This window comes from Eutrema salsugineum, unplaced genomic scaffold, assembly GCF_000478725.1.
Source record: "Eutrema salsugineum unplaced genomic scaffold, Eutsalg1_0 scaffold_17, whole genome shotgun sequence".
Lineage (NCBI taxonomy): Eukaryota > Viridiplantae > Streptophyta > Magnoliopsida > Brassicales > Brassicaceae > Eutrema > Eutrema salsugineum.
The window spans coordinates 2,530,342-2,557,111 of record NW_006256852.1 but is presented as its reverse complement, the minus strand read 5'-3'; the positions used below and the strand labels follow the sequence as shown (position 1 = coordinate 2,557,111).

At 38.4% G+C, this 26,770-nt stretch overlaps 4 protein-coding genes across 4 annotated transcripts; 2 read left to right on the top strand and 2 right to left on the bottom strand.

The window, feature by feature from the left end:
• Positions 1 to 3,943: 3,943 nt before the first annotated feature.
• On the bottom strand, positions 3,944 to 7,158 carry LOC112087487. Its single transcript, XM_024157403.1, has 4 exons — positions 6,295 to 7,158; positions 5,604 to 6,175; positions 5,356 to 5,508; positions 3,944 to 4,247 (listed from the first exon to the last, which is right to left on the bottom strand). Exons 1-4 carry the CDS (start codon positions 7,156 to 7,158, stop codon positions 3,944 to 3,946), a joined length of 1,893 nt encoding a protein of 630 aa, XP_024013171.1.
• Positions 7,159 to 10,401: 3,243 nt separating this feature from the next.
• On the bottom strand, positions 10,402 to 12,795 carry LOC112087486. Its single transcript, XM_024157402.1, has 10 exons — positions 12,661 to 12,795; positions 12,264 to 12,534; positions 12,082 to 12,178; positions 11,773 to 11,928; positions 11,559 to 11,694; positions 11,284 to 11,486; positions 11,089 to 11,200; positions 10,815 to 10,996; positions 10,682 to 10,733; positions 10,402 to 10,596 (listed from the first exon to the last, which is right to left on the bottom strand). Exons 1-10 carry the CDS (start codon positions 12,793 to 12,795, stop codon positions 10,402 to 10,404), a joined length of 1,539 nt encoding a protein of 512 aa, XP_024013170.1.
• A 1,464-nt stretch (positions 12,796 to 14,259) lies between these two features.
• On the top strand, positions 14,260 to 18,055 carry LOC18020498 (aspartic proteinase-like protein 2). The gene is made up of 12 exons (XM_006403234.2): positions 14,260 to 14,653; positions 14,752 to 14,872; positions 15,077 to 15,504; positions 15,605 to 15,761; positions 16,007 to 16,089; positions 16,166 to 16,262; positions 16,369 to 16,438; positions 16,604 to 16,804; positions 17,087 to 17,211; positions 17,306 to 17,407; positions 17,494 to 17,591; positions 17,674 to 18,055. The coding sequence occupies exons 1-12, from the start codon at positions 14,430 to 14,432 to the stop codon at positions 17,864 to 17,866; spliced, it is 1,899 nt and encodes a 632-aa protein (XP_006403297.1). The 5' UTR covers positions 14,260 to 14,429; the 3' UTR covers positions 17,867 to 18,055.
• A 1,691-nt stretch (positions 18,056 to 19,746) lies between these two features.
• Positions 19,747 to 21,631, top strand: LOC18020497. The gene is made up of 2 exons (XM_024157401.1): positions 19,747 to 21,463; positions 21,561 to 21,631. Exons 1-2 carry the CDS (start codon positions 19,747 to 19,749, stop codon positions 21,629 to 21,631), a joined length of 1,788 nt encoding a protein of 595 aa, XP_024013169.1.
• The last annotated feature ends 5,139 nt before the right edge of the window (positions 21,632 to 26,770 follow it).

Sequence of the window (26,770 nt, the reverse complement as noted above, 5' to 3'; positions counted from 1 at the left end):
TTCCGCTTCGTTGAGGCGTGGATGTTCAGGCGAAAAGACTGCTCCAATATTTCTCTGGTGGGAGAGGTGAGGCGGATTCCTATTCCCGAGCCGTGTTTAGACGACGAGCCGTCGACGTGCAGCGTCCACACTTCGTCTAGAGTCGGCTCGTTTGTTGCTTCGACGGGAAGTTCAATGAGGAAATCTGCGAGCACCTGTGACTTTGCAGACGACCTGTTCCGATACTCGATGTCGTATTCGCTTAGCTCTATGGCCCACTTGGCGAGCCGACCGGATTGGCTAGGGCTGTGTAGGATCGAGCGCAGTGGAAGCGTAGCGAGCACAACAATCGAATGTGATTGAAAGTACGGGCGCACTTTCCGAGCCGAGACTACGACAGCTAGGGCGACCTTCTCGATCTGGGGGTAGCGAGTCTCGGCTTCAGTCAATGTCTGGCTGATGTAGAAAATGGGCTTTTGCTCGGATCGTTCTTCTCTGATAAGCACTCCGCTTACAGCTGTAGCAGACACTGCGATGTAGAGGAAGAGCGGCTCTCCTTTGACTGGTTTTGCTAAGATTGGTGGGCTCGCCAGATAATTCTTCAATTCCTGGAAAGCCGTCTCGCATCGTTCGTCCCACTCAAATTTTTTGTTTCCTCGGAGGGTGTCGTAGAAGGGCAGGCATTTGTCTGTGGAACGGGAAATAAACCTGTTTAGCGCGGCAACTCTTCCTGTGAGCCTCTGCACTTCGCGCTTCGTCCTTGGAGAGGGCATCTCAATTAAAGCTTTGATCTGCTTGGGGTTTGCTTCTATGCTTCGGTGAGTTACCAGATAGCCGAGGAATTCTCCCGAGGTGACCGCGAACCTGCACTTCGCCGGGTTTAGTTTCATGTTGTGCTTGTTCAATTGTTCGAAGCATTCCCTTAGATGCGCGACGTGGTCTTCCTCCTTGATTGATTTGACTAACATGTCGTCGATGTATACTTCCATGGTTTTTCCGAGCTGAGCAGCGAACATTTTATTGACGAGCCGTTGATACGTTGCTCCTGCGTTCTTGAGCCCGAACGGCATGACTTTGTAGCAGTATATCCCGCGATCAGTTATGAATGCCGTTTTTTCTCGATCATCAGGATGCATTAGGATCTGATTGTAGCCGGAAAACGCGTCCATAAATGTTAACAGTCTATTTCCTGCAGTGGCTTCGACGAGCCGGTCTATGTGTGGCAAGGGAAAGCTGTCTTTTGGGCACGCCTTGTTGAGGTCGGGTAAAATCCACACATACTCGCCACTTGCCGTTCTTCTTCTTCAAGACCACCGGATTTGCAAGCCAGTCCGGATATTTGGCCTCGGCGATTGATCCTACTTTGAGTAACTTTTCGACTTCGTCGTTAACTGCTATAGCTCGTTCGGGGCCGAGCTTCCTTCTTTTCTGGTTTACTGGTTTAAAGGTCGGATCCACATTCAGCTCGTGACAGGTCACGTCGATGCTTATGCCTGGCATATCTTCTGTTGTCCAGGCGAAAGTGTTGATGTTTTCCTTGAGAAAGGAAAGGAGTTCGCTTCTCAGAGGCTCTTCTAGTTTTGTTCCTATTTCGATGCATCGCTCCGGGCGCGCCTCATCTATACACACCGAGTCCACTGCGTCGCATACTGGCTCGGCGCGTGTTTCGCGGCTCTCCGCGATCTGTAATTGCTATAAGAGTTTCGAGAGCTCGTTCGCGGGCTCTCGGTCTGTCTTCATCTTTTTGCGGTCGACGTCTGCTCGTGCGTCGGTGACGGGGTTCCTTAGCTTGTGCTCGGCTAGGCAGCACATTCGTGACTCCTTCTGACTCCCCCAGATCGTTTTAACACCTGCTGGGGTTGGGAATTTGAGGCAGAGATGATAGGTAGAGGGTACCGCCCTCATCCCGTTGATCCACGGAGTTCCCATGATCACATTGTATATTGCTGGGTGATCGGTGACGCAGAATTCGACGATCTTAGTGACTCCGCCAGCTACCACAGGAAGTCTGATCGTTCCCATAGTCATCGTCGTTTCTCTTGAAAATCCGGTTAGAGGTTTGGGGATTGCTTCCACCTCGGAGAGGTCGATCCCCATTCTTCTGAGTGTTTCCCTGAAGATGACGTTCACTGAGCTTCCAGTATCGATGAGCACCCTTGCTACATCATGATCCCTGATCGTTAACTCGATCACCAACGGATCGTTGTGAGGTCGATCGATTCCTGCTGTTTCCTCCTCGGTGAAGGAGATCACTGTGTTTGGGATGTCGGTTGGTTCTGTGAGATTCTCCTTTGCTTCGACTCGGCGCTGATAGGCTTTGATGGAGGACACGGTATCTTGGTAATATTGAGATCCGCCCATGATCATATTGATCCTTTGCCTCGGCTCGGGTCGCTCTTCAGGTTCGCCTCTCCTGTCACGCTTGGGGTTATCGCCTCGTCGGGGAGGATTCGCGGGTTCTGCCGCACCGCTCGGCTCGGCTCTCTCTTGTTGTTCGTTAGGGACGAGATCTTTGAGGCTGGCCGCGTTTTGGAGCTCTCCCGCTGCCATCTTTGCTGCGAGCTTCGCTCCTAAAGTTCGGCATTGAGCCGTTGAATGCTCGTAGGTCTGGTGATACTCGCAGAAAGCCTTCTCGTCGTAGTTGGCGGACTTTCTCACCCACGCAGCAACAAAGTGTTGTTCGATGCTGTTCTCACCCAAGTGTTGTTGCGCGGCTCTCCTCTTCCGCGTCCGGTGCCTACCTGGTAATTATGGGCGCCTCCGCTTCTAAGTTCATCCAAGCTCTGCGTTGTTGTGTTGCTCGATGGGTTGCCCTTCTTCGCGGGGCGAGACAAATTGAGCTTCGGATTGCTGCTTTCATTGCTTCGTACTGCTCGTCCAAGTTTTTCATTTCCTCCTTGTTTACGACGAAGTCTGATGATCGGTGTAAAGCGTCTTGGATTGTTTGCGGCGCGTTGAGAGCCATCTCCCGTCGAAACTCGGATTTGTACCACAAAGATCGCTTCAGAGCCTCGAGCGCAGCCTTGTCGCTTATCCCTTCTATTTTGGATACGACTGCCTTGAATATTGCCATGTAATCCCGAAGTGGTTCGTTCGGTCCTTGGGATGGTGTCCACAGGTCGGCATCAGATGTTCCTCTGTCCATAAACATCGAGTATTGTTTAAGGAACAAAGCGGAGAGCTGTTGAAAATTGCCGATTGAATTTCGTTCCTGCCTCGAAAACCACTCGAGTGCGGCTCCCTTGAGATGCTCCACGAAGAGCAGGCAGTATCCGGCATCTATTTCACGCTCGGTGAGTTTAGCGGCGTTCTTTGTGAAGGCTCGTCCCATCGCTATCTGAAACACTGTGATGTGTGCCTTCAAGTCGGTTGTCCCTTCGTAGAACAGGATTCTCACCTTCCCCGGCTCGAGAATCCTGGCCTCCGTGATTCTTGCAGTGAATGGGGTTCTCTGAGTTTCTTCAAGCATTCGGTCGATTTCGGGTGCGGCGCTTGTCGCGTTGTGCACTTGGGATTTCATGGCGCGTATTTCAGCTACTGTCCGAGCCATCGAGGCTCGCAGCTCTTTGAGTTCGAGGGTTTGTGCGTGAGTAATTCCTTTTGATTGGGGGGGTCGCTCTCGCTCCTCTCTCCTCGGCTCGTCTTCGCGCTCTGCCTGCTCGATCCATTGGAGGTTTTCTTCCTCCTCAGTTGGACTGTCGGCTCGTCAGTTCGGACGCCGTTTAGTGCCGAGGCGAGGTCTTCTTGACTTATTCGCCGAGCTAAGCCGGTTGTTGCAGATTTGCGGTTCCGTTGTTCTGTTGGGCGTCTATATCGATCGCATCGTTTTCTTCTTCGCCGGCTCGTCGTCTTGAGTTTCGGCGGAGAGGGGGCGGCTCGGTCATATTGACTCGGGTCGCCGCGGGTGTCTGTTCGTCGAGGAGACGAGACATTAGAGGAGCGGAGGGGTTTCTTGCGCCGCTCCCTAAGGCTCTGCAGGTGTCGTGAAATCGAAGCGTCTCTGGATTCCATCCATCGGGTCGGGGATCCCGGCTCTCCAAGTTGGGTGTAGTCGCTCAGCCGCCATCGCGTCGAGCCTCTCCGTAATCGCCTCGTTTCTTTTATCCTGTTCGTCGATTTTCTTCATCAACGCAGCCATCATGTTTCGCATCTCCTCTTGTGTTTCGATCGTTGCCGTCGTTGTGCCCGATGCCGGAGCGTCCTTCTCCGCGCTGTTACCGGTGTTGTTGTTGTTATCGTCGGGGTGTTGCTCGCCATATTCTTTGGATCTTAAAGTCTTGTCGATTTAGAGTAAGAAAGTTTCGACTCCCCACAGTCGGCGCCAAAGTGTGTGAGCCAAAACTCGCACAACCAGAAATTTGTGTAAAGAAAACTAAGGGATCGGAAACTTCTAGGGTTTATCGTCAAGAACAGAAAGATCGAAAGAAAATTTTTCTTGCTGTAAAAGTGTTTAGCTCTTATTGCTTAGGGTTTCAAAAGTTACTGAATGAATTGTATACATCGTCTATTTATACTAACTCTCTGAACCGCCTAGCCGAGAATCTCGGGAGAGATTTTCGGAATATTTCCTTATCGCCTCGTGCGGCTCACCGCCTTTGTATTTCGCCTAGGGTTTTTATGGGCTTTGTCTCTCAAGGCCACGGTTCGGCCCATCTGAACTTCTCCACGGCTCAGCCCATCTAAGCTTTTCCGCGGCTCGGCCCATCTAAACTTCTCCACGGCTCGGGACACTTGCCATTTGAGTCGAGACGTGAGCTGGTCCACCTCACCGAGGCGCGGCTCGGCCCAGGCGTGTTGGAGAGGGGCTCGGCCCATTTCTTGCAATACGGCTCGGCCCATCTCTCTTTTCCTCACGGCTCTCCCTACTGGTCTATCTTCACGGCTCTCCCACTTGGTGAGAACGGCTCTCCCACTTGTCTTGGTGAGAACGGCTCTGCTGCTTGGTGAGAACGGCTCTCCCGCTTGTCTTTCTTCCATACGTAGTCATTTTGAGATGGTCTTATCTACGTGGGGTGAAAACCGACCCCAACAAATCCCATCTATATATTCTCTATCATCATCTTGTAAACCCAATACATAACACGCATCTTTGTATGTAGGATGTAAAACACCATCAACTGTCTTCAAATCATCAAACCCCTTAGGACATTTGTGTCGGTTGAGTAGAACACGAAGGTAGTACAATTGGCCACATTTCAGAGGTACATAGGTTATTCTACCAACGGCTAACCTATTTTTCTGTTCCCTTGGTTTCCATTCAATATTTGTACGATCGTAAACAAACATTGTAGGAAACTCAGCATATGTTAGGTTTTCAGCTTCTGGATACTTATTGCAAGCTTCAAAAATGCTAAAAACATTGAGCTCTGTACGGACCTGCGATTTAGAACAGTTTCAACTGGATCATCATCATCAAAAAGTACTGATTGCTCGTTTTCAAGATGAAAATATAGTTTCTCCACTGGAGTCGTCCTAAAATGGATTAGAAATGCTAGCAAACGCCATGTAGCTTCGCATGCAGAAACATATCTACATACAAAGAAATCAGTAGATATTTAGTTTGTGATCAAAAACTTTTACAACTTATAAAACATGCATACAATCTCTATCCAATTAAATATTACCTGCAATCGAAGTACTCCTTAATTTCATCAGTATTATCCTCGCCGTTTTCATCTACATTTGCGCATGCTATAGATTCTGCACCTTGATTTACATCATGGTCAATAGTAGCTAGAACACGATCAGGTCCTTTGTTGATATATTTGAAAAAGTATTTGATTGACCTTGCCTGAGTACACCATTCAACATTGATGTGAGCTCTATATCGCAACGATAGCTCTCTATTATAAGGCACAACAAAATTGTTGTCAATTTGTAGTCCATTCTTCTCAACAAATGCTTCAGTCTTCCTTCTCATATAATGTGGAAACCCTCTATTGTCTATGGTAGTTCTTTCACAATATTTCTTTGGAAACTGCTTAGAACACTTCCCATTTACCATACATGGACTACTTTTGTTAATCACTCCGCAAGGTCCATATATCATGTTTTGCTTCACTACTTCATACAAAACCGGATCAGTATCTTTGTCAGGAATCTCAGCAGAAATAACTTTATCAATAGATTCAGCAGTAGACAAGTTGCTTTTTTCGGCCTTCCATAGTAGAATATGTGCATGTGGAAGTCCTCTTTTCTAGAATTCAATAGTATACATACCTGTTAATATAAAACAACCAAATATGGATTACTATAACAATTTTAATCAAATTATAAATAAAAATATTAAGAATGTAAATTTAACATACCACAAACACTTTTTCCGAAAATGTTCTTTTCAGTGAGATCACTCATGAGGCTGTCTAGCTTAATTTTGAATATCCTGCAGAAGATATCTGGTCTATCTTCAGGATTCAAATTTCGCTTCTTTGTATATCTAATTATTTCAGGCCAGTTTGGATTGCAGGTGAAAGTTATAAAAAGATCAGGAAATCCAAAGTGCTTACAAATGGCCATTGCATCCAAATAGTTATTGTTCATATAGCGTGAACCACCGGTAAATGATGCAGGTATCAAAATCCTCTTACCTCTGTTGGATAAATCAGAGGTTCCTTCCTTTTCAGCCTCAACCAGATTCATATACTTGTCTGAACGAAGCTTCTTCTGATTGTTCCTGAAATATCGAAGTCGGCTAGACTCTATCATAGTAAACACATCAACCAGAAACTGCTGATACAATCGTTTAGACCGAATGACTGACTGAGATTCCATTAACCTATCTTGAATTCTATAAGCATAGAATTCTCGCATGCTTATAGTTTTCCGTTTCCATTTGTTGCCATCATCAAAACCGTCTTCAATACCAACAGTGAATCCATCCTCACCATATGGAAATAATAATGGATACTGAAGAGCTAGATAACCCACATATAGTTCACTAATTCTTCTGAGGTTTCCGTGTTTAGTCTCTAATACAATATCTCGTATATCCATTCCTTCTTGAAAATCCCCAGGAATCAAGGCTGCGACTTCTGTGGAAGTTGGCATGTTATGTGTTCTAGCATCTTTATTCCTGTTAGCAATGAGAACTAACTTGACATTGTCTTCTGGTTGTTGAATATTGTATCTGTCTTTGTAGGAACCGAAAGCTTTCACTATTGGATTACAAAAGTTTAACATCTTCATGAGACATTCAATTAACGCCGGCCTTAACTTTGTCGAGCTAGAGACATTCTTGCTGAAATAGTAAGAAAGTGCATAATTAAATGTAATGCATGATAAACATATTAACCATTAGTAAACACTAATGTTAATGGATATTAAAACAGTACGTACAGTGCATACCTGATTGATTTCTCTCTGTTTGTTATCTCATTAGTTGTATCATGGATATACAGCTGACAGAACTTTGGTTTCTCTTTCCTTTGAGGAATCAAAGAACCAATTAAGTGATAATTTTCACCATGTAGTTGGAATACGGGTGGACCACGACCCTTGTTTATATCGTAATTTATCTTTCCACCAATAGATGTAAAAGAAAACATCATGTTGTAAGCTCTGATATTCTCACGAAAATAGCGACAAATTTCATCATCACTCGAGAAGAGATATATCAAAAATGGAGGAGGTTGGTTAAGTAAGGGTAGCTTAACTTTTCCCTGCAAACAACATATAGTAAATATATATGTTGCACCCTTCTTCTTTTTCTGAATTCGTTCATTAAACCACATCCTTGCTTTGCAGTGTGTGCATTCATACATCGGATCACCATCATCATAATATACTGAGGTAATATAACATCATCACAGGTTTACGTTCATGATCATAATCTTCTGCTATAGTATCAGTTCCATGAGGACTTTCGTTAAACTTAATCCCTTTCATTAAATGTTTTCTGTTATGTCTGGCCTTTCGCTGTCTCTCGAACAAAGATTTAGATAGTTGATTATGTCTTTCTCTAGCAATGATTTTGTCAACAGAAGAGTTCCACCACATAATGACTTAGATTCAGAGTTAAGATTACATTAATATGTATTCAAGGATAATAAAAATTAAAAATAATAGGAAAAAAATGAATTACTAATTAAGAGAAGGATACATGACTTCTCTATTTCATCAACTGTGTCTGAGCTTGATGTATTTTTGTTTGATTTCTCTGGTGAAAACATATAACCAAAGAATATTGAATCAAAAGGAATGTTATATATTAAATCAGATACATCTTTTAGATATAAATACAATTCAGTAATCTTACTTGGACCACTATGTACTTGTTTAGGAAGATCGGAATGTTGGGGTTGTGAAACAGGAGTTGTTCGAGACTTACTAACAACAGATGGTGGCGTCGCATAGGTTGTATTTGAGGTTGTACATTCAGATACATTAGTATCATTTGATGAAAGGATACCATCTGATAATAAAATTGAAAAACAAACAATGAGTTAATAATTTTTATAGATAAAATGTTATCAATCCATTCTACTATTAATAAATGGAATTATTCTTACTTGGCTGTAAAGGTAGAGATTTAGCAATACCAGAATTTAGCTTCCGTGAATTAGGATTTGTTCGAGATTTGCTAACAACAGATCGGCACGTCGCATAGGTAATATTAGAGGTAGTGGTTTCATTCCTATTAGTTTGCCAGGATGATTGGATAACACCAGTACCATGAATAACGTTGCTTGCTAGGTTTAGATCAGGAATTGTTGTATTATGTTTTGCGATTTTAGGCCGTGAAAATTGAGTTTCTGATATGAAGTTACCAAACCTAATACCTGGAAATATAATATATGTTAGCATTGAATGTATAAACATATAAGCTTACTATATATAAAAGCAAGAAATGAAAAATGGTAGTTGAGATATAGGTAACCCGTTTCGTCAGAAGATGGTGAGCATTGCAAAGGTCTCTTTATAGGTGGTCTGTTTTCTTTTAATGAGCTTGGTAATGCTATATGAAGACAAACAATATCATAACATATAACATATAAGACAATTCCTAAAATGATTTTTTAAATAAAACATAGTTCACATACACTGTTGAGATTTAGGTGTGTTTGACCGTTTAGAGAAACAACCAGAGTTGCTGACATCTCTAAGAATTTCATCTATGTATATAAACAAAAAAAGACAACACAATTTAAAAATAATTCAAAGTATAAAACTATTAAGTAAAGCAAATAATAGATAAAAACTCACTTGAAGTAGATATGTCAGATGTATCCGAGATGAACTCTTCACCAAATCGTTTGAATTGCTTAAATCTCTAAATATCATATCAAATGCACCAAAAATAGGCTTTGTAGAATGTGTTTGGCTGGTAGATGCTGTCTTCTGTTTTTTTTGAATTCTGTTTTCATCATTTTCGTATCCATAACGATTTTTTTTAGAACTATGCATTGCATAAGAAAGTGAACATAAGTGTAAATAGAGGTAAACGTGAACACAAAGAATGTTATGAAGCGGAAAACTTTACTTATATGAATGAATGGTTGTTTGTTCGAAAATTCAAACTAAATGTGATCCCTTATGAATAGGAAAACAAATATTCTACATTTAAATTTATATATCTAAATCCACAAATATAGATCGTAAATATAGAGAAAGAATCAATTTAGTTACAAATTGCCAAATTAAAAGGATAATTATAGTTAAGTAAAGTAAATAATACGATTAAAAGATTTAAGTTATAATACATTATTCAGTTTTAGCTATTGATGGAATTTGTTTTCGGTTAGTAGCTATACGGATCTTTGGATATATAGATTTGTATAAGTATATTAAATTTCTTTACAATTTTTGAAATAATAATCCATAAATAAATAAAGAGTAATACATCAAAAATTGATTATAAGCTAATTATGGTTGAGCACTATTTAATATATCAATGATTTCATTTGAATGATGATCATAAGATTTCAAAGACAAATTATGTTTGAGTACTATTCCAACGTCTGGACACCATTTAATATATCAATGATTTCATTTGAATGATGATCATAAGATTTCAAAGACAAATTATGTTTGAGTACTATTCCAACGTCTGGACACCATTCAAGTACTGTTTCCACACCTTCAATATCTTCACATAAACTCTCCATTGAGTTTTGAAGGGCTTCACGGAGTAGAGATCAGTGAAAGAAGACATAATAGCAAGATGACAATTTTAGATTCCATTCGAATGGTGATCATAAGATTTCAAAGACAAATTAGAAAATTACTAAAACGATATACAGAGTAAAACAAAAAACTAATGGTGTGAAAAATGGTACGACATCATAATATTGATAAAAAATAACTATCCGATTACAAAAAATCATCCAAAAGCTAAGTAGAATAAAAAACAATGATAAAAGAAACAATTATTCAGACGATTAAAACATAACAAAATAGTTAAAATAACTGATTTCGGTTCTTAAATCATGGCTTCTCTGTCTTCACAGTCTTAAGGGGCAGAGTACTTGGATTAGTCTCAACAGTTTTTTCATCCTTACACTTCTTCTTTGCAGTCGAATACTCATCGATATCCTTAATCACTTCCATACTTTCATTGCTCTTGCGCTTAGAAGTAGGTGTAATGTCAGCATCATCATCATCCATAATCATTAGAGGAACCTATAACATATTAATTAATCTGTATCAATGGAAGTATTATATAATAGTACACATGAATGTAAGAAAACAGAATACACAAATATACCTTTCCATCAAGAGTATTGTGAGCTTTTTCCTCTATCTTGATACTTGGAGTGCTTTACGAAAAGTGAAAGTAATGAATTGTAAAAAATAAAGAATTAGTGTATAAATATTTTTTGATAACCAAATGATATAACTGCACCTGAGGAGTAGAGATTTCAGAAAACTCCTTAACCACATCACTTTGTGTAATTATACTGATGACCTTGTATGTATCACTATTGAAAACAATATTTGAACTTGCAATTGCAATCTTGAAGAGAAACGTTTTACCACAAATATTGCTCAAAGCCAAGGGCAAGACATCTGGATCCTGAATCTAACCAAAGAGGAATTTAAAAAAATTTAAATAGATAAAGCCAGAAACGGTCATGGACAAATGCATTAGAAATATGAACCTCATTAACAGACTGAGTTAATTAACTGAGCAGCAGTTTGGTTGACAACTTCCTTTGCCTCTTGATCAAATAAGAGGAATTTGGTTTCACCAGTATTATCCATGACACGAAAAGTCAACATGAACCTATCATATATTTGAAATAGGATAAGTTAAACTTTATTAGAAGTGAAAACTTTACTATAGCACAAATACAATAACAGATTTACGATGGATAAACATTCTCAACATCCTCATTGCATTTTTTGCACTGCCATAATTGTTTCTTAGATGTTTTTCCAGGATATAGTTCTTTTAAGTAATCCATATCATGAGGGAGAACCTTTTTAGCACAGGCTCCACATGACATGTAATACCAGTCAAACTCAGTGTCTATAGACATAATTTTGGCCATGGTAACACATTTGACAACCTTTGAAAGTGCATAATGATATTAGAATCAAATTTAGGTTATATTAATCGAACTGTCAGAATATATAATTACCTCAGAAGCAGCAATAATCTCGCTAATAGTCCTTCGAGGACTATGCAAGAAGAAATCGTCCCTTACTGATATAGAATTGACAATAATCAACTGATTTGGATGGGTATAGGTCAGGGTTAAACCATCTTTTGGCAATCTGTATAAATTATATTACATAGTTATCAGAATACAAAACTTGAGAAATTATTAAAAACATGGAGATAAGTAGTTTTACCTCTCTTTAAAACCCAAACTCTCTGGAAACACTGGATCAGTAATGACCATCGAACAGTTGTAGCAATTGCCAACACTCCAAACACATTGATAAAGTTTTAACTTTCCAAAACGCGAAACAGCAACGATCACAGCATCATTGACATGTTGAGCCACACTTTCAAGATTTTCAGCAAATTATCCCCAAAGAACACAATTAAGTCAAACATCTCTACATTGAACATAATAAGTAAATTATTGAAAAAAGATACTAAACACCAATAGTAAAGATATAGAGCATTAGTGATAGATTAGTAATGTAAATGCTAACTCTGTATCACGGATCTCCATAGAAAGCCTCTTTGTCTGTCTCTTTCCAACATTCAAGATCTCTACATCCCCAATGCTCACAATTTGTCCAATAGCATCTGAGGTAAAAAAATCATGTTAGTAATCTAGAGTAACGCACACAAACTATATATTAAAGATATAATTTATTAATTAAAAACTTGCCTTCATGAAATCTGGATTCATTTTTGCCTTCATTTTGCCTATCAAAAAACTTGACGAACTTGAAACCTAGGATTCTTGGATCCATTTCTTCTGCCGGTTTGACAGATGTTGTTGATGCGAAAAGGATTTTGTAAACGTGAGGGCTTGTCCTGAACTTACCACCATTATGAGCTACTTGAAAATTTGTGATAATTCTAGAAGCACCTTCCTTAAAGAGATTTTCATTTTTCTTGATGAACTCCTTTTTCAAAGTTACATGCATGGTTTGATTCTGTGTATATGTAAAAGAATATGAATGCTTTAAAGATACATAGGTTTGTATGAAAGTAAAAAACAAATGACAGTGGTGAAATATATAGATTAGTAGAAATGCTTAAAAGTAACATAGATAGTATACCTTCTCATCAACAACAACCATTTCCAACGTCTCGACACCATTCAAGTACTGTTTCCACACCTTCAATATCTTCACATAAACTCTCCATTGAGTTTTGAAGGGCTTCACGGAGTAGAGATCGGTGAAAGAAGACATAATAGCAAAATGACAATTTTAGATTCAGAAATGTATTGAAAGGTGGGGGATGAGGGAATATTGGAGAAACGTTACATCTATATATATACTGTATTAAGAGAACATGTATTGCTAGGTTAAAAATTTCAAATTTAGAATTTTCTTCTTGTTAATCTAATCCAAGGATCTTGGATATTCTTCGTTTAGGAATAAATATATACCTTCCGCAATTTGAGTTATTGATATGGATCTTTATTTAGTTATTTAAAAATTTTCCAAATTTTCAGTGTAGATTATGCGAAAATATAGATACTTACTTAATCCGATTGAAGTTTAAATTATTGTTATTAGTTGTTGATAAAATTGCTCAAAGAAAATATCTATTTAAAAATGATATTAAAATAATATATTTTTAGTTTCGGAATTGTTGATGCTTATACGATTGTGAATAATGTATAACGTAATGTAGGAATAATGTATAACGTGAATTATGAATAACAATCTCCTTAATAATATTATTTTGCAATATTTATTGTAAAATTATGTTTATTCAAATTGTATAAATAATAGTTAATAAGAGAATATATACATAATACGAAAATAATATTTGGAAGCCCAAAAAAATCAGAAGAGAAGAACACATATTTGAAAAATTTATTGCAGTTCAATGTGTTTTAGAAAATAATGTTGTGTTTGGCTATAGAAATAGTAGGAGAATTAATTTTAAATGAATTAATAATGTAGCTAAATATCAACTTTAATTTTAGAGCTGTCAAGTGTCCAATAGTAGTTCCACTTTAATATATTGGAGATTGTTAAGATTTCTTATTGCTATATGATTTTGAGTTTGTACTGTAGTTAAGAGTTTAGAAAAATGTGAGTGATTGAATCAAACATAGTTAATTTATATCGAATTTATTAGTTTGCTTGCTCTTACGTGGTTTCAGTATCAAAAGATTTTTTTCATCAAATATTAACATACTCATCATTTTATTTTTTAGACAAAAAATGGAAAAGATTATGAAAAGTAAAAATGTCATCCTCATTTTGCTGATTTATCGTGGGATTTATCGAACCCAAAAATTGTTCAGTTACCAATAAATTTGACGGATTTAGAATATCTACAAAATATCCATAATATCTCTAATATTTAGAAAATCTATTAAATTTTGACCCCAAAAAAAAAAGAAAATCTATTAAATATTTGCCAGATTTGGCGAAAGAATGGCAGACTAATTTTCTATCAAATATATTATATTTTTAAAATCTTAATAGGTATTTTAGCTATTTCTATTATTTTGTAGGTTATTACTGGAATTTTTTTTTTTTTTGGTAATTTTCTTATAACTCTCGTAAGAAGGCAACACTTTGTGACTTTTAGTCGTTGACTTCACCAAACTTGTTAAAAGTTAAAACTGCTACGTGACACATTAAATTATTTCGTCGTCTTTGTTAGAAGCACTAAAAAAAACTTACATTGAAAAATCATGAAACAACCGTGACAATTTCATTCTCTCTCTTCTCAATTTTTCGTTGTTCCTTCCACGACGAAGGATCTAACGACCGAGCCACGGTGGAGTTTAACTCCGCCATATCTTCTCCGTCGCCACCGGCGTTCTTCAATTAAATCCATTGATCTCCTTAATCCACCATCCATGGATCGAGCTTCTCTCCTCATCCTCCTCTGTATATTCTTCGATCTGACCGCGGCTAATAAAACTCCAGATAAGCTCGATTTAGCAGCCGAATCGCCGATGATTTTCCCGCTCAGCTACTCCTCCCTTCCGCCGCGAGTCGAGGATCTCCGCCGCCGTCGTCTCCAACAATCTCAGCTCCCTAATGCTCACATGAAGCTATACGACGACCTCCTCGCCAACGGGTTTGAATTTCGAATAATTAGCAATTAGTTTTCTATGAAGATCCTGATTTTTTCCCCCGGATATTCGTGAGAATTGTGGTTTGCTCAATCTTATGCAGCTACTATACGACACGATTATGGATAGGGACACCTCCACAGGAGTTTGCTTTGATTGTAGATACTGGAAGTACTGTCACTTACGTACCTTGCTCCACCTGTAAACATTGTGGGAAGCATCAGGTGATTAACTTACTTGGATCTTCTTAGATACTTGTTTGTAGAAGAAGATGATCTTCAGGGATTAACTCATGATGTGGTGAAATCAATTAGATTTCACTAGCGCTTTGATTAAGGTGTAAGGAGAGTATTGAGTCTGCTTTAGTTCTCCTCTTCGATGAATTTATGCTTTGCTTATCTCTGATTAGGCGTGGAAATGGTTTTCAGGATCCAAAGTTTCAACCTGAGTTATCTAGTAGCTACCAGGCTTTGAAATGCAACCCTGACTGTAATTGTGATGATGATGGTAAATTATGTGTCTATGAAAGACGATATGCTGAGATGAGCTCGAGTAGTGGGGTTCTAAGTGAGGATTTGATATCTTTTGGCAACGAGAGCCAGCTTTCTCCGCAGAGAGCTGTTTTTGGATGCGAGAACGCGGAGACAGGGGACCTTTTCAGCCAACGTGCTGATGGTATAATGGGTTTGGGTCGTGGTAAGCTCAGTATTGTAGATCAGCTTGTTGACAAGGGTGTTTTCGAGGACTCTTTTTCGTTGTGTTATGGAGGAATGGAAGTTGGTGGTGGTGCTATGGTACTTGGTAAAATATCTCCTCCAGCTGGTATGGTGTTTTCCCGTTCGGATCCTTTCCGCAGGTAGAGTAACTTCATTGGATTTGGAGTTAAGTTGGTATATGAATAACTGAGAGTAGATATTGAGCTTCTCACACATCACTGTAGTTTCGGGTGTTTGCAGTCCATACTATAACATTGACCTGAAACAAATGCATGTTGCTGGCAAGTCTCTAAAGCTAAACCCAAAGGTCTTTAACGGAAAGCATGGAACCGTGTTGGATAGTGGAACAACGTATGCTTATTTTCCAAAGGAAGCGTTTAATGCCATAAAGAATGCGGTGAGATATCTTAAGTCGTATAAACATTTTCTCATTGTTTTCGCTACTCAGTATCTGAGAGTATAAGCATATGCATCACAATCCTTTAGACATTAAGATCTGATATTATGTTAGTGAGTTGTTAGGAGCTGTCATGACCATCAATGGACGATGTTCGGCTAAGAAATTCACTTTTATAAGCTTAGAATAGAAACTGTTGGTGGTTCTTCGTTATTGTAATTTATGTGAAATGTCATTTTGTGTAGGTCATTAAAGAAATTCCATCTCTCAAACGGATCCATGGTCCAGACCCAAATTATGATGATATTTGTTTCTCTGGCGCTGGAAGGTTTGTTTAAACAACTATCTTACGGAAATTGAAATTTGTTTTATGCCTAAAGATGCTAATTTTGGATGCTGTTCAGGGATGTGGCTGAGATACACAATTTTTTCCCCGAGATCGCTATGGAATTCGGCAATGGTCAGAAACTAATCCTTTCTCCCGAGAACTATTTATTCAGGGTAAAGCAAAATGGCTTCATCCTTTTTATTTTAATACATGTTTGATCATCATTCAAGCAAGCATTTATAACAGTTTCCATTTGTCTTTCCTGATAATGTTGTGTAGCACACCAAAGTTAGAGGCGCTTACTGCCTTGGAATATTTCCTGATAGAGACTCAACAACACTCCTTGGAGGTAGACTCAGTTTTCATTATCTTGCTTGCATTTCCATTTTCCAATGAAAGCTTGTATCATGTACGATTTAGTTTGAAGACAGATCATGTGTTTTTCACTCTACTTTAAGTTCTGTTTTGGATCTGGCTTCCATCTGACGAGTATAAAGTTGGTACACGTGATCAGGAATTGTTGTCCGCAACACGCTCGTCACTTATGACCGTGAAAACGACAAGCTCGGGTTTTTGAAGACCAACTGTTCCGATCTATGGAAGAGGCTGGCGGCACCAGATTCTCCTGCACCTACTTCACCAGTTTCCCAGAATAAAACTTCTCATATTTCTCCAAGCCCTGCTTCGAGCGAGTCTCCTACGGTGGATCTTCCAGGTAGTTTGTTCGGATTTTCAGGGATTTATCTTGAACCACTCTTTTTGTTATCTCTCTTACTTCTTTGATTTCTGTTCACAAGACAAGAACTCTGTTTATAGAGTGGTGATTATATACAAAGATAGTAAATTGTTATTCCTCTTGTAAAACTTTCCATTTGTCTCTGGAGGTGAAATAGTTAAAACTACTTCTACCATTACCTATTCATTTGAAATGAATTGGTTCTTTTTCTTTTCTATTTTGGTGTTAACCTGTTATTGACTATACCTTACGAACTTGAAGGTGTTTTCCGGATTGGAAGTATAACCTTCGAAGTGTCAATAAGTGTGAACAATTCTTCATTGAAGCCCAACTTCTCAGAGATTGCTGATTTCATTGCCCATGAGTTAGAGATACAAAGCTCACAGGCAAGCTTAGACATTCGTTTTCTGCTAATTCTCTTAACTAATGTGTTTTTGTTGTGATAAAAATCATACTCAATCTCTCTTCTCGTTGTAACAGGTTCGCTTGCTGAGTATCACGTCCAGAGAAAATGAGTATCGCCTGAAATGGGGAATTTTTCCTCCACAATTTTCCGAGTACATTTCCAATAATACAGCATTGGTAATTTCTCCTTTCCATTGTTGCTTTAGATATCTTCATGCGTCCATAAAAAAGATGTGACTTCTATTTTTTTACGTGGTTTGCAGAAGATAATGTTGCTTTTAAAGGAAAATCGGTTACGCCTACCTGGGCAATTTGGAAGCTACAAGTTGCTAGAATGGAAGGCAGAACAAAAGAAGAAACAGTAATGTTTTTATTTCTCTTTGTACCTTTCCATGTATCTATCATCGCTGTTTCGCTTAGATTTGATTTGTGATTTGGTGTAGGAGCTGGTGGGAGAAGCATTTACTTGGCGTTGTTGGTGGAGTGATGATCTCGTTGCTCGTTACTTCGGTGATGATCAAACTTGTATTGGTGTGGAGAAGGAGAAAGCAAGAGGAAGCTACTTATGAGCCTGTAAGTGCTGTTGTTAAAGAACAAGAACTTCAGCCTCTCTCTTCTGAAACATCTAATGCCTGAGCTTCACCATCACTTATAGAGTCTCTCTCTCTATATATATATATATATTTGAATTTGATAGAAAGAAATTAAACCCCAGATTTCAGGAAACAAGATTCATTTAAAATTAAAGACAGTTTGATTTTTTCAAGTAAATTGTTGTAGTTACCTTATTTTGATGTATAAGGAAAGAAAGAATGAAAATGAGAAAATTTGTTGGGATCCTTTTTTTTATTGCTTAGTAATTTTTATTGAGGAGACAAAGCTACTCAAACTCACTTCTACAAACTTAAATACTGTATGATCAATATTCAATTTATAGCATCTTGATCTAAAAATATGTCCAAATATTTCAATTTTCTCATTATCTTTTAAACCAATCAAATATCAAACATACAATGCTGTTCTGGGTTACATTTGATAAGAACTTCTCTATGTTTTTTAACTGGGTTAACAAGATTTATAACCTTTTATAAACTAAGAACCATTGCGGTTGAGAATTTTTTGACAAAGAAACTAATGTAATGTATAATCTTTATGGTGACAAAAAAAAAGTATATTCTTTATAAATTAGTATTCAATAAATTGCAAATTTTTTTCTGTTTCGAAATTAAGTCTTTATGCAAAATAATAATCATCATTATCCTTCGTTCACGACCCCCTACCCCCAAATCTCGTATAAGTTTAATCCATGGGAAGTTCTTTATCACCAATTCCAATGCGTAGAAGATGGCACACATCTGTTGACAAAAGTTAAGAAGCTCATAATTTCACTTCGTCCAATGCATCGACTATAGCTAAGTTGAAATCGAAAGCGGAATCGTGGAAACGGAATCGCGGAAATGGAAGCGCTTGAATGCGGAGAAGCCAATTTTTCAAAATATTTAAGAAACCGTACATATTGGAAGCGTGTATATATATATATATATATATAATGAAACACTTAACATAAAATACTATATAAAAGAAATATTTTAAACTTAAACAACAAAAATCCAATATATAATGGGTTTGAAATATATTAAACGTAACAAAATTGTCTTTTTCTTCTATAATTTTAGTCGAAATTTGCAGCAACGTTTCCAACCACAAAGAATACGATTCCGACTAAAATTATAGAATCGAACAATTCTTCAGTGTTTCCAAATAGTAAAATTTCAGAATCGCGATTTCCAACGATTCTGATCGATTCCGTGCGATTCTGATTCCGATTCCAATTCCAAAGCGAGAAGTGTAATTTTTTGAGCGATTCCGTGCAAACTATGGTTCTTCTACTTAATCATTTTTGACAGAAAAAAAAACAATATATTTAATTTGGGGAAAATAAGTAAAAAATACTGCTCACGTTCGGTGTTTGATCAGACGTTTATTGCTGCCATTAGTGAAGCAACATAACCTCAAGCACAAGCCTAAGGCAATTGTTTAAATATATCACAAATTTGAATATATATATATATATATATGATTGCAATCCTTAAAATTAATCAAAGGTTTTTCATCATTACAATTTGTTAACCATATATGATATTACATTCTAAATAATCCGTAGTAAAACTTCTCCAGTTTACTTAACAATTCTCCGTATACAACGCATGTCATAATCTGTTAATGCCATAAGTCAGTAAAAACGACTATACTGTACTAAAAAATTCATTCAACTTTTTCAATTGTTTAAATGGAAACGACCATTTGCAAATTCACTTTCTCATGCGGCCGCTAGATGTCATAACATCACTAGGCCACTTTAGTTTCACTTTTCACATAAAACAAAAAACTCACTTTGATCTGCGCATATCTACCTGGATCACATATAAACCCTATTTCCCCCTTTTTTGTATTAAAGCTTCTTTAATCAGAAAAAAAAAACAGCAAAAAACGCCAAGACAAATCTCAGATCTTTCATGGACCACTTCTCTTGCAGGAGTACAAACAAGATGGCCAAGATGACCCACGTTGTTGTCGGTTTCAGACCGTGTTGTTTCTTCTGTGTCATGGAAGAAAAAGACTCTTGTGTTAGAAAAGCATGGTTAGAGTTATCTCTGAGAGATATGCACATGACAAGAGAGGACACAGAGCTCGCTCTCACACTCAGTTTCATTTGGAGGGTCGCCATGGCCGACCCTGAGAACCCCGAGTTACCATCTCTCGGGGTCTTCGAGTGCATGACAAAGTTGCTGAAGAAAGGTCTTGAGGATGTAGAATGGGTGATGACTGGCCAAAATGTGTATGCTCCTTACTATGCAGCCCATATCATTGGATCTTACACCATGAAGAATCCTGAGCTTGCTGCGAAAGCTGTGGAATCTGGTGTCATAGCTCCATTGCTTGAGCTTATGAGAGGAAAAATGAGTTGGGTTGAGCAAAGAGTCGCGGTTAGGGCGTTAGGTCACTTGGCGAGCTATGAGAGGACGTTTGAGGCAGTGGCTGCTTACGAGGATGAAGTGGTGAGATTAGCCATGGAGATTGCAACGACATGTGTTGATGTTGTGTACGAAGAGTTTGTGAGTGTTCAAGAAAGAGAAAGAAGAGTTAGGTATCATATTGACTTGCTTACTAGAGGACTTGGAGGGTTAGAGATGGAAGACCAAAAAGCCGAGGAATGGGCAAGCCAGCTACAATGTTGGTCACTTCATTTACTCAATTGCTTTGCTTACAAGAAGAAGTCTATTTCCTTTATTTGCAACCAAACCTTTCTCAAGGAGCTTAGCAAAATGTGGGGTAAATTGGTAAACCACACTTCTCCTGCAGGCATCGGACTAATCAGGATTCTTTGTTATAGTAAACAAGGGCGAGGGCATGTCTCGGAATCGAGAGAAATGATATTGAGTCTATGCAATCTCTCCCGGTCTTCTGATGATTGGCAATACATGGGTATAGATTGTCTTTTGCTTCTTCTCAAAGACCAAGAAACAAGGTACAAAGTCTTAGAGACATCATTGTTCTATCTAGTTGACCTAGTTGAGCTTAAAGCCCTTAGTAATAGACCAAACCTAGGTGATATAATAACTCGGGTTCTTCTAATGGATTACAATACAAAGAGAGGTTGTGTTTACACTAACAAGGCCCAAAAGGCCATGAACGACATATGGAAGACGAAAGTAGAGAGGAGAAAGAGGGAGAGAAAGTTAATGAGTGATAATCAAGAAAATCTAACAGAGTCAAGTGTTGTTGTGAATTTGATTAAGCAGCAAGCAAACCAATTGCTTTGTGTAGGAAACATAGAGGGAGCTATTAAATGCTACAAAGAAGCAATAGATTTATGCCCTTTGAAACTTAGGAGAAAGAGAATGAGTCTATATAGTTTCAGAGGAGAGTGCTACTTACTTCTTGGATATGTAGACGCAGCCATAAGTGACTGCACCAGAGCTCTTTGCTTGTCCGAACCAGTGAACTCGCATGGTAAGAGTCTTTGGACAAGGTCAAGAGCTTACGAAATCAAAGGGCTTTCAAGAGAAAGCTTGATGGACTGTATTATGTTCGTCAATGGCCGCTGCTTTCATGGAAAAATCCCTTACTATGCTGTTCAAATGATCAGCAAACAGATGGAGGCCTTGTGGCTGTTCGAAGAGGTTAGAGCGACGAGGCTTCGAAGGGTGATGCTCAAGGAGAAAAATCATGGTATATTCTATTTCTTATGTATATATGTGTGTGAATATGTGGTTTTGGATCTTTCCTATATAAAAAATGAAATAAACAATTTTGTTTCTCTTTCAAGGCTTGTCTACGATCTCAGAAGAACCAGGAAAGAAGAAGGAAAGAATGATGGTACAACGGAAGAAAAATTGACCCCATGGATCGATAAATCTATGTAGCAGCTACTTTATCTCATAAGCAAGTTTTTTATTTGTTTGTTTTAAACTAGAAAGATTGGTACTTTTGTGATGGATAAGTATCAGATTGTTAAAGAGTTTATCAACATATATATAGTCTGTTTTTATACAAGAACATGCAATACCTGAGTTTGAACCGGATGGTGACAAAATGACGACATTAACATACATATTAAGCTGCATGTTCCTGTAGTATCAGCATAGTCTTTGAAGTTACTTCTGATTATTGTTTCAATGAACATTTTTCGTAATTGAGTTCTCTAATTATTCTACACTATCCTTATGGTATCAAATGGATTATTTGTATATAGATAAGATCGAATCATCAAATATTCTGAAAACTTTACGAAGAAACCCTATAAACAATATTTGAAATTGGAGGTACGTACGAGTTACAACGTTGTTTTTGGTGGCATTGGATAAAGTGGAAATGAGTATTTTATGTGAAGTAAATGGGAAATGTGAGGAACGCAGAAGGTGGGGAGGACCACAAAACCACATTAAGGTCCGCATGATCATTCTTTTACTTTGAATATTATGGTTTAGAGTAGACAAGTTTACGAACTTTCATATATTATTTGGACTAATCTCTATTTTTTATATGATTTATTAAACCAGAAGTATCAAAAAGAATAAGGAAGTCATGGCTATGAAAAGTATTAGCTCCGAACCAAAAGGATGACGTTTTCTCGAGTGAGTAGAGGGCACATTATGTGGATTAAAGGTCAGGGATCGAATTCGTCCATGTACTAAAATTGTTGTGGTTCATCAAACTTCAACTATGTCTATTAGATAAATTAAACAATGACTATTGTACCACATATTGGTAAGGTCCTTACCAACCTCACGGACACATTTTTTAACAAAAACATATAGGAGGCACATTGAGGCGATTTAGTCCTACTTGGTTTGATCATTATAGTAATTGGTTAGAGCTTCCGGCTTTTGTATATGTCGTTGATTGTAACTTGTTCAAATCCACCTCGTCGTTGTTCTTCGAATAGTTAGCATCCTCTAGAGAAAAAATAATTTTTTTAATGGGCGACTTCTTCTTGTTCCTTCTGGTGGCGCAGCATCGCACCTTCCTTATTTACCGTTTTCTTCGCCCGACATGTTTTGTTATTGAATTAGTAGAGTGACATGAAAAATAGTAAGTAAAAACTTAATTAGAGTTGTACATACATAATTCAGTAATTGATTATAACTGGTTTAGTTGGTTAGTTTCGGTTATTACTTGGTTAAGTCTCCTTTAGCTTAATCATGTATTTAAGCACTTGTAACACAGTTTTACGGAATTAATGAGAATCATTTTATTCCTTAATATGGTATCAGAGCTTTTCTCTACGAAATAGAGTTTTTCCGCCATTGATTCTCGTTCAAATTCTTCAACCTCTTTTCATGAAATCGCCATTCATTCTTCGATAATGAGTTCTTCGCTAGCTCAAATATCTTCCGATTTCATCCTTGGGTTGATTTTCGCAGTGATTGATTTTCTTTTTGCTATCTCGATCTTTTTCTTGTTTCCGCTATTTCTCCCTTTTTTGATCTAGATTCAATGCCGATTCTTGTTTCCTTTTCATAATCTCGGCTTGATTTCTTCTCATCGTCGTCAATTTCTTTCTCGGAAATGGCTTCGACTGCTTCTAATCCTGCGAACACAGCTCAATCACATACCATCGATCAATATGAAAATCCGTATTTTCTTCATGCCTCGGATCACGCCGGCTTGGTTCTCGTCTCCGATCGACTAACCTCTGGATCAGAATTTCATTCTTGGCGCCGGTCCATTCGTATGGCTCTCAACGTCCGCAATAAACTTGGATTCATTGACGGTACGATTACTAAACCTTCTCCGGGACATAGAGATGCTGGATCTTGGTCTAGGTGTAACGATATGGTAGCTACTTGGCTCATGAATTCTGTATCTAAAAAGATTGGTCAGAGTTTGTTGTTCTTGCCAACGGCTGAGTCTATTTGGAAGAATCTCATGTCTAGATTCAAGCAAGATGATGCACCTAGAGTCTATGAAATTGAACAGCGTCTTAGTTCTATTCAACAAGGATCGATGGATGTGAGTACATATTTTACTGAATTGGTTATTCTGTGGGAAGAGTACAAGAACTATGTGGAACTTCCGGTTTGCACTTGTGGAAAATGCGAATGTAGCCGTGTCACAAAGTTTCTAATGGGGTTGAATGAAGTGTTTGAACCCACAAGGAGACACATCCTAATGCTGAAACCTATTCCCTCAATAGAAGATGTTTTCAACATGGTAGCTCAGGATGAGAGACAGAAATGTATTAAGCCATCCACAAACCTGGAAAATGTGGCATTTCAGACTTATACAGATCCTGCTCCACCGAACTACAATTCTGCTCCTGTGAATGGATATTCAGGTCCTTCGGAAAATGCTGCTTATGCTGCTTCATATAGACCACCACAGCAACAACGTCCTGTGTGTACTCATTGTGGGCGTTTAGGACATACAGTTCAGAAATGCTACAAGATTCACGGTTATCCTCCGGGTCAGAAAGCAACACAAAAATCTTCTGGCCAGACGAACTTTCAACCACCTGGACAATTCAAAACTGGTTCCAGGCCTACTTTTCCACAACAATCTCATTTCTCTAAGCCTGCTATGGCTAATGCAGTCGATGCTGATGCGTCAGTTCCAACTCTCGACTTGAACCAATTTACAGCTGATCAGGTTCAATCTTTGCTACAGCATCTTAGTGCTCATGTACGGACTTCAGAGCCTTCATCTACTGCTCCTACAGCTTCCATCACAGAAAATGGAGTCACGGCACTAGTGTTCCAATTCATTACACTGGCACTGTGCATATTACTACTGACTTAGCTTTGCATGATGTTCTGTACATTAACACCTTTAAATTCAATCTTTTAAGCGTGAGTACATTGTTGCATCATAATCAGTGTTCTGCTCATTTCTATGCTGACTCATGTTATCTTCAGGACAATTATCGGGACTTGACGATTGGTAGAGGAATTATTTTGCACGGTCTTTACATTCTGGAGACTGCTGCTATCTCTCCCTCTTCCAACGTCTTCTGTGGATCCTTGTTAGAAGATGGACATCTTTGGCATCAACGCCTCGGTCATCCATCTCCTCTCAAGTTACAGCATCTTTCAGGTTCCTTGCCTTCATATAGATCTAGTTCTGTCCTTTGTGAAGTTTGTCCACTGGCTAAACAACGAAAATTACCATTTGTTTCTCATAATCGTTTGTCTGAGTCTCCTTTTGATCTTGTTCATTTAGATATTTGGGGACCATTTTCTGTAGAATCTGTAGAGGGCTATCGTTACTTTCTCACGATTGTAGATGATTGTACACGGGTCACATGGCTCTACATGTTAAGAAATAAAAGTGATGTTTCCATTGTTTTTCCCTCTTTTATTAAATTGGTTAAGACACAATATCAATCTGTTATAAAGGTCATTCGTAGTGATAATGAACCAGAACTTGCTTTCACTAGCTTACTTCATTCACATAGTATTTTGCATCAGTTCTCATGCGCATATACGCCTCAGCAAAACTCAGTTGTTGAAAGAAAACATCAGCATTTACTTAATGTAGCTAGAGCATTACTTTTTCAATCAAATGTTCCTCTAGTGTATTGGTCTGATTGTGTTATCACTGCCGTTTACTTGATCAATAGAACCCCTTCCTTAGTCTTAAATAAACTGTCTCCGTATGAGAAATTCTATAAGAAAGCACCGGATTATAATTTTTTGAGGTCTTTTGGCTGCTTGTGTTTTGTTTCTACTCTCAGTAAGGATAGAAATAAATTCACTCCTCGAGCCAGACCATGTGTTTTCTTAGGTTATCCATCGGGATATAAAGGCTATAAGGTCTTAGACTTGGAATCTAATGTGGTTTCTATATCTCGTAACATCATCTTTCATGAGCTAATTTTTCCATTCAAAAATGGCTCTTCCTCGGAACATAAACATGATTACTTTGGTAAATCTATTATGCCTATGCCAATACCTGTCGCTCTTGATGTTAAGATAGAACAATCATCTGAAATCATCATAGATCATTCATATGCTCATACTGATACAGTATCTGATATTGTTCATTCATCGTTACCTGCATCTGCATCACACACTAGTGCTCCACCTATATCTGAGACTGTGACTGCTGATACAGGAGCAATATCATCAAACACTGGCCGACCAAAACGACAGATCAAGGCTCCAGGTTATTTGTCCAACTATCACTGTAACCTAATTCAGTCCTCTTCATCTTCTATATCACCTTCTGTCCTTTATCATCTTGAATCCGTTGTTTTCTATTCCAAGTTATCACCTTCCTATCAGTCTTTTATCCTATCTTGCACTACTGAGACAGAACCACAAACATTCAAGCAAGCCATGGCTCACCCACATTTTCCGAAAGCTATGGATGTAGAGTTGTCTGCTCTTGAGTCTCAGGGAACATGGGACATTGAGACTCTTCCACCTGGTAAGCACGTAATTGGTTGCAAGTGGGTTTATACTATTAAGTATAACCCTGATGGCTCTGTTAGTCGTTATAAGGCCAGATTAGTGGCTAAAGGCTACACGCAACAAGAAGGGATCGATTATATAGACACGTTTTCCCCTGTTGCAAAGCTTGCAAGTGTGAAACTTGTTTTAGCATTGGCTGCTTCTCACAGATGGACGCTTACACAGATGGATGTGACAAACGCTTTTTTGCATGGTGACTTAGATGAAGAGATATATATGAGTCTTCCACAGGGCTACACACCTCCAGCTTCATCATCATTACCACCGAATCCAGTATGTCGTCTCCGTAAGTCTCTCTATGGCCTTAAACAGGCATCGAGACAATGGTACCAATGTTTTTCTAGTGTTGTATTACGAGCTGGATTTATCCAGTCTCCTGATGATACGACTCTTTTTGTTAAGCAAACTGGTACATCATTTATAGCCTTATTGGTGTATGTTGATGATATCATGATTGCCTCTAACAATGATTCTGAGTTACAGCTTCTTAAGGACGCCTTACATGAAGCTTTTCAGATTAAAGATATGGGCGCACCGAAGTTTTTCTTGGGATTGGAGATTGCCT

What these genes read in the sequence shown, in the direction of transcription:
- LOC112087486 (XM_024157402.1), bottom strand. Translation starts at nt 12,795, where the DNA reads ATGTCTTCTTTCACCGATCTCTACTCCGTGAAGCCCTTCAAAACTCAA. An exon ending in ATGGAGATCCGTGATACAGA is followed by an intron (nt 11,929 to 12,081) that starts GTTAGCATTTAC and finishes AAATCTTGAAAG; the next exon opens with TGTGGCTCAACATGTCAATG. An exon ending in GTTGAGAATGTTTATCCATC is followed by an intron (nt 11,201 to 11,283) that starts GTAAATCTGTTA and finishes AATATATGATAG; the next exon opens with GTTCATGTTGACTTTTCGTG.
- LOC18020497 (XM_024157401.1), top strand. Translation starts at nt 19,747, where the DNA reads ATGGACCACTTCTCTTGCAGGAGTACAAACAAGATGGCCAAGATGACC. An exon ending in GCTCAAGGAGAAAAATCATG is followed by an intron (nt 21,464 to 21,560) that starts GTATATTCTATT and finishes TTCTCTTTCAAG; the next exon opens with GCTTGTCTACGATCTCAGAA.
- LOC112087487 (XM_024157403.1), bottom strand. Translation starts at nt 7,158, where the DNA reads ATGTTAAACTTTTGTAATCCAATAGTGAAAGCTTTCGGTTCCTACAAA. An exon ending in AGAACATTTTCGGAAAAAGT is followed by an intron (nt 6,176 to 6,294) that starts GTTTGTGGTATG and finishes ATTGAATTCTAG; the next exon opens with AAAAGAGGACTTCCACATGC. An exon ending in GAAACTGTTCTAAATCGCAG is followed by an intron (nt 4,248 to 5,355) that starts GTCCGTACAGAG and finishes CAAGACTTTAAG; the next exon opens with ATCCAAAGAATATGGCGAGC.
- LOC18020498 (XM_006403234.2), top strand. Translation starts at nt 14,430, where the DNA reads ATGGATCGAGCTTCTCTCCTCATCCTCCTCTGTATATTCTTCGATCTG. An exon ending in TGTTTCTCTGGCGCTGGAAG is followed by an intron (nt 16,090 to 16,165) that starts GTTTGTTTAAAC and finishes GATGCTGTTCAG; the next exon opens with GGATGTGGCTGAGATACACA. An exon ending in TAGAGATACAAAGCTCACAG is followed by an intron (nt 17,212 to 17,305) that starts GCAAGCTTAGAC and finishes TCGTTGTAACAG; the next exon opens with GTTCGCTTGCTGAGTATCAC.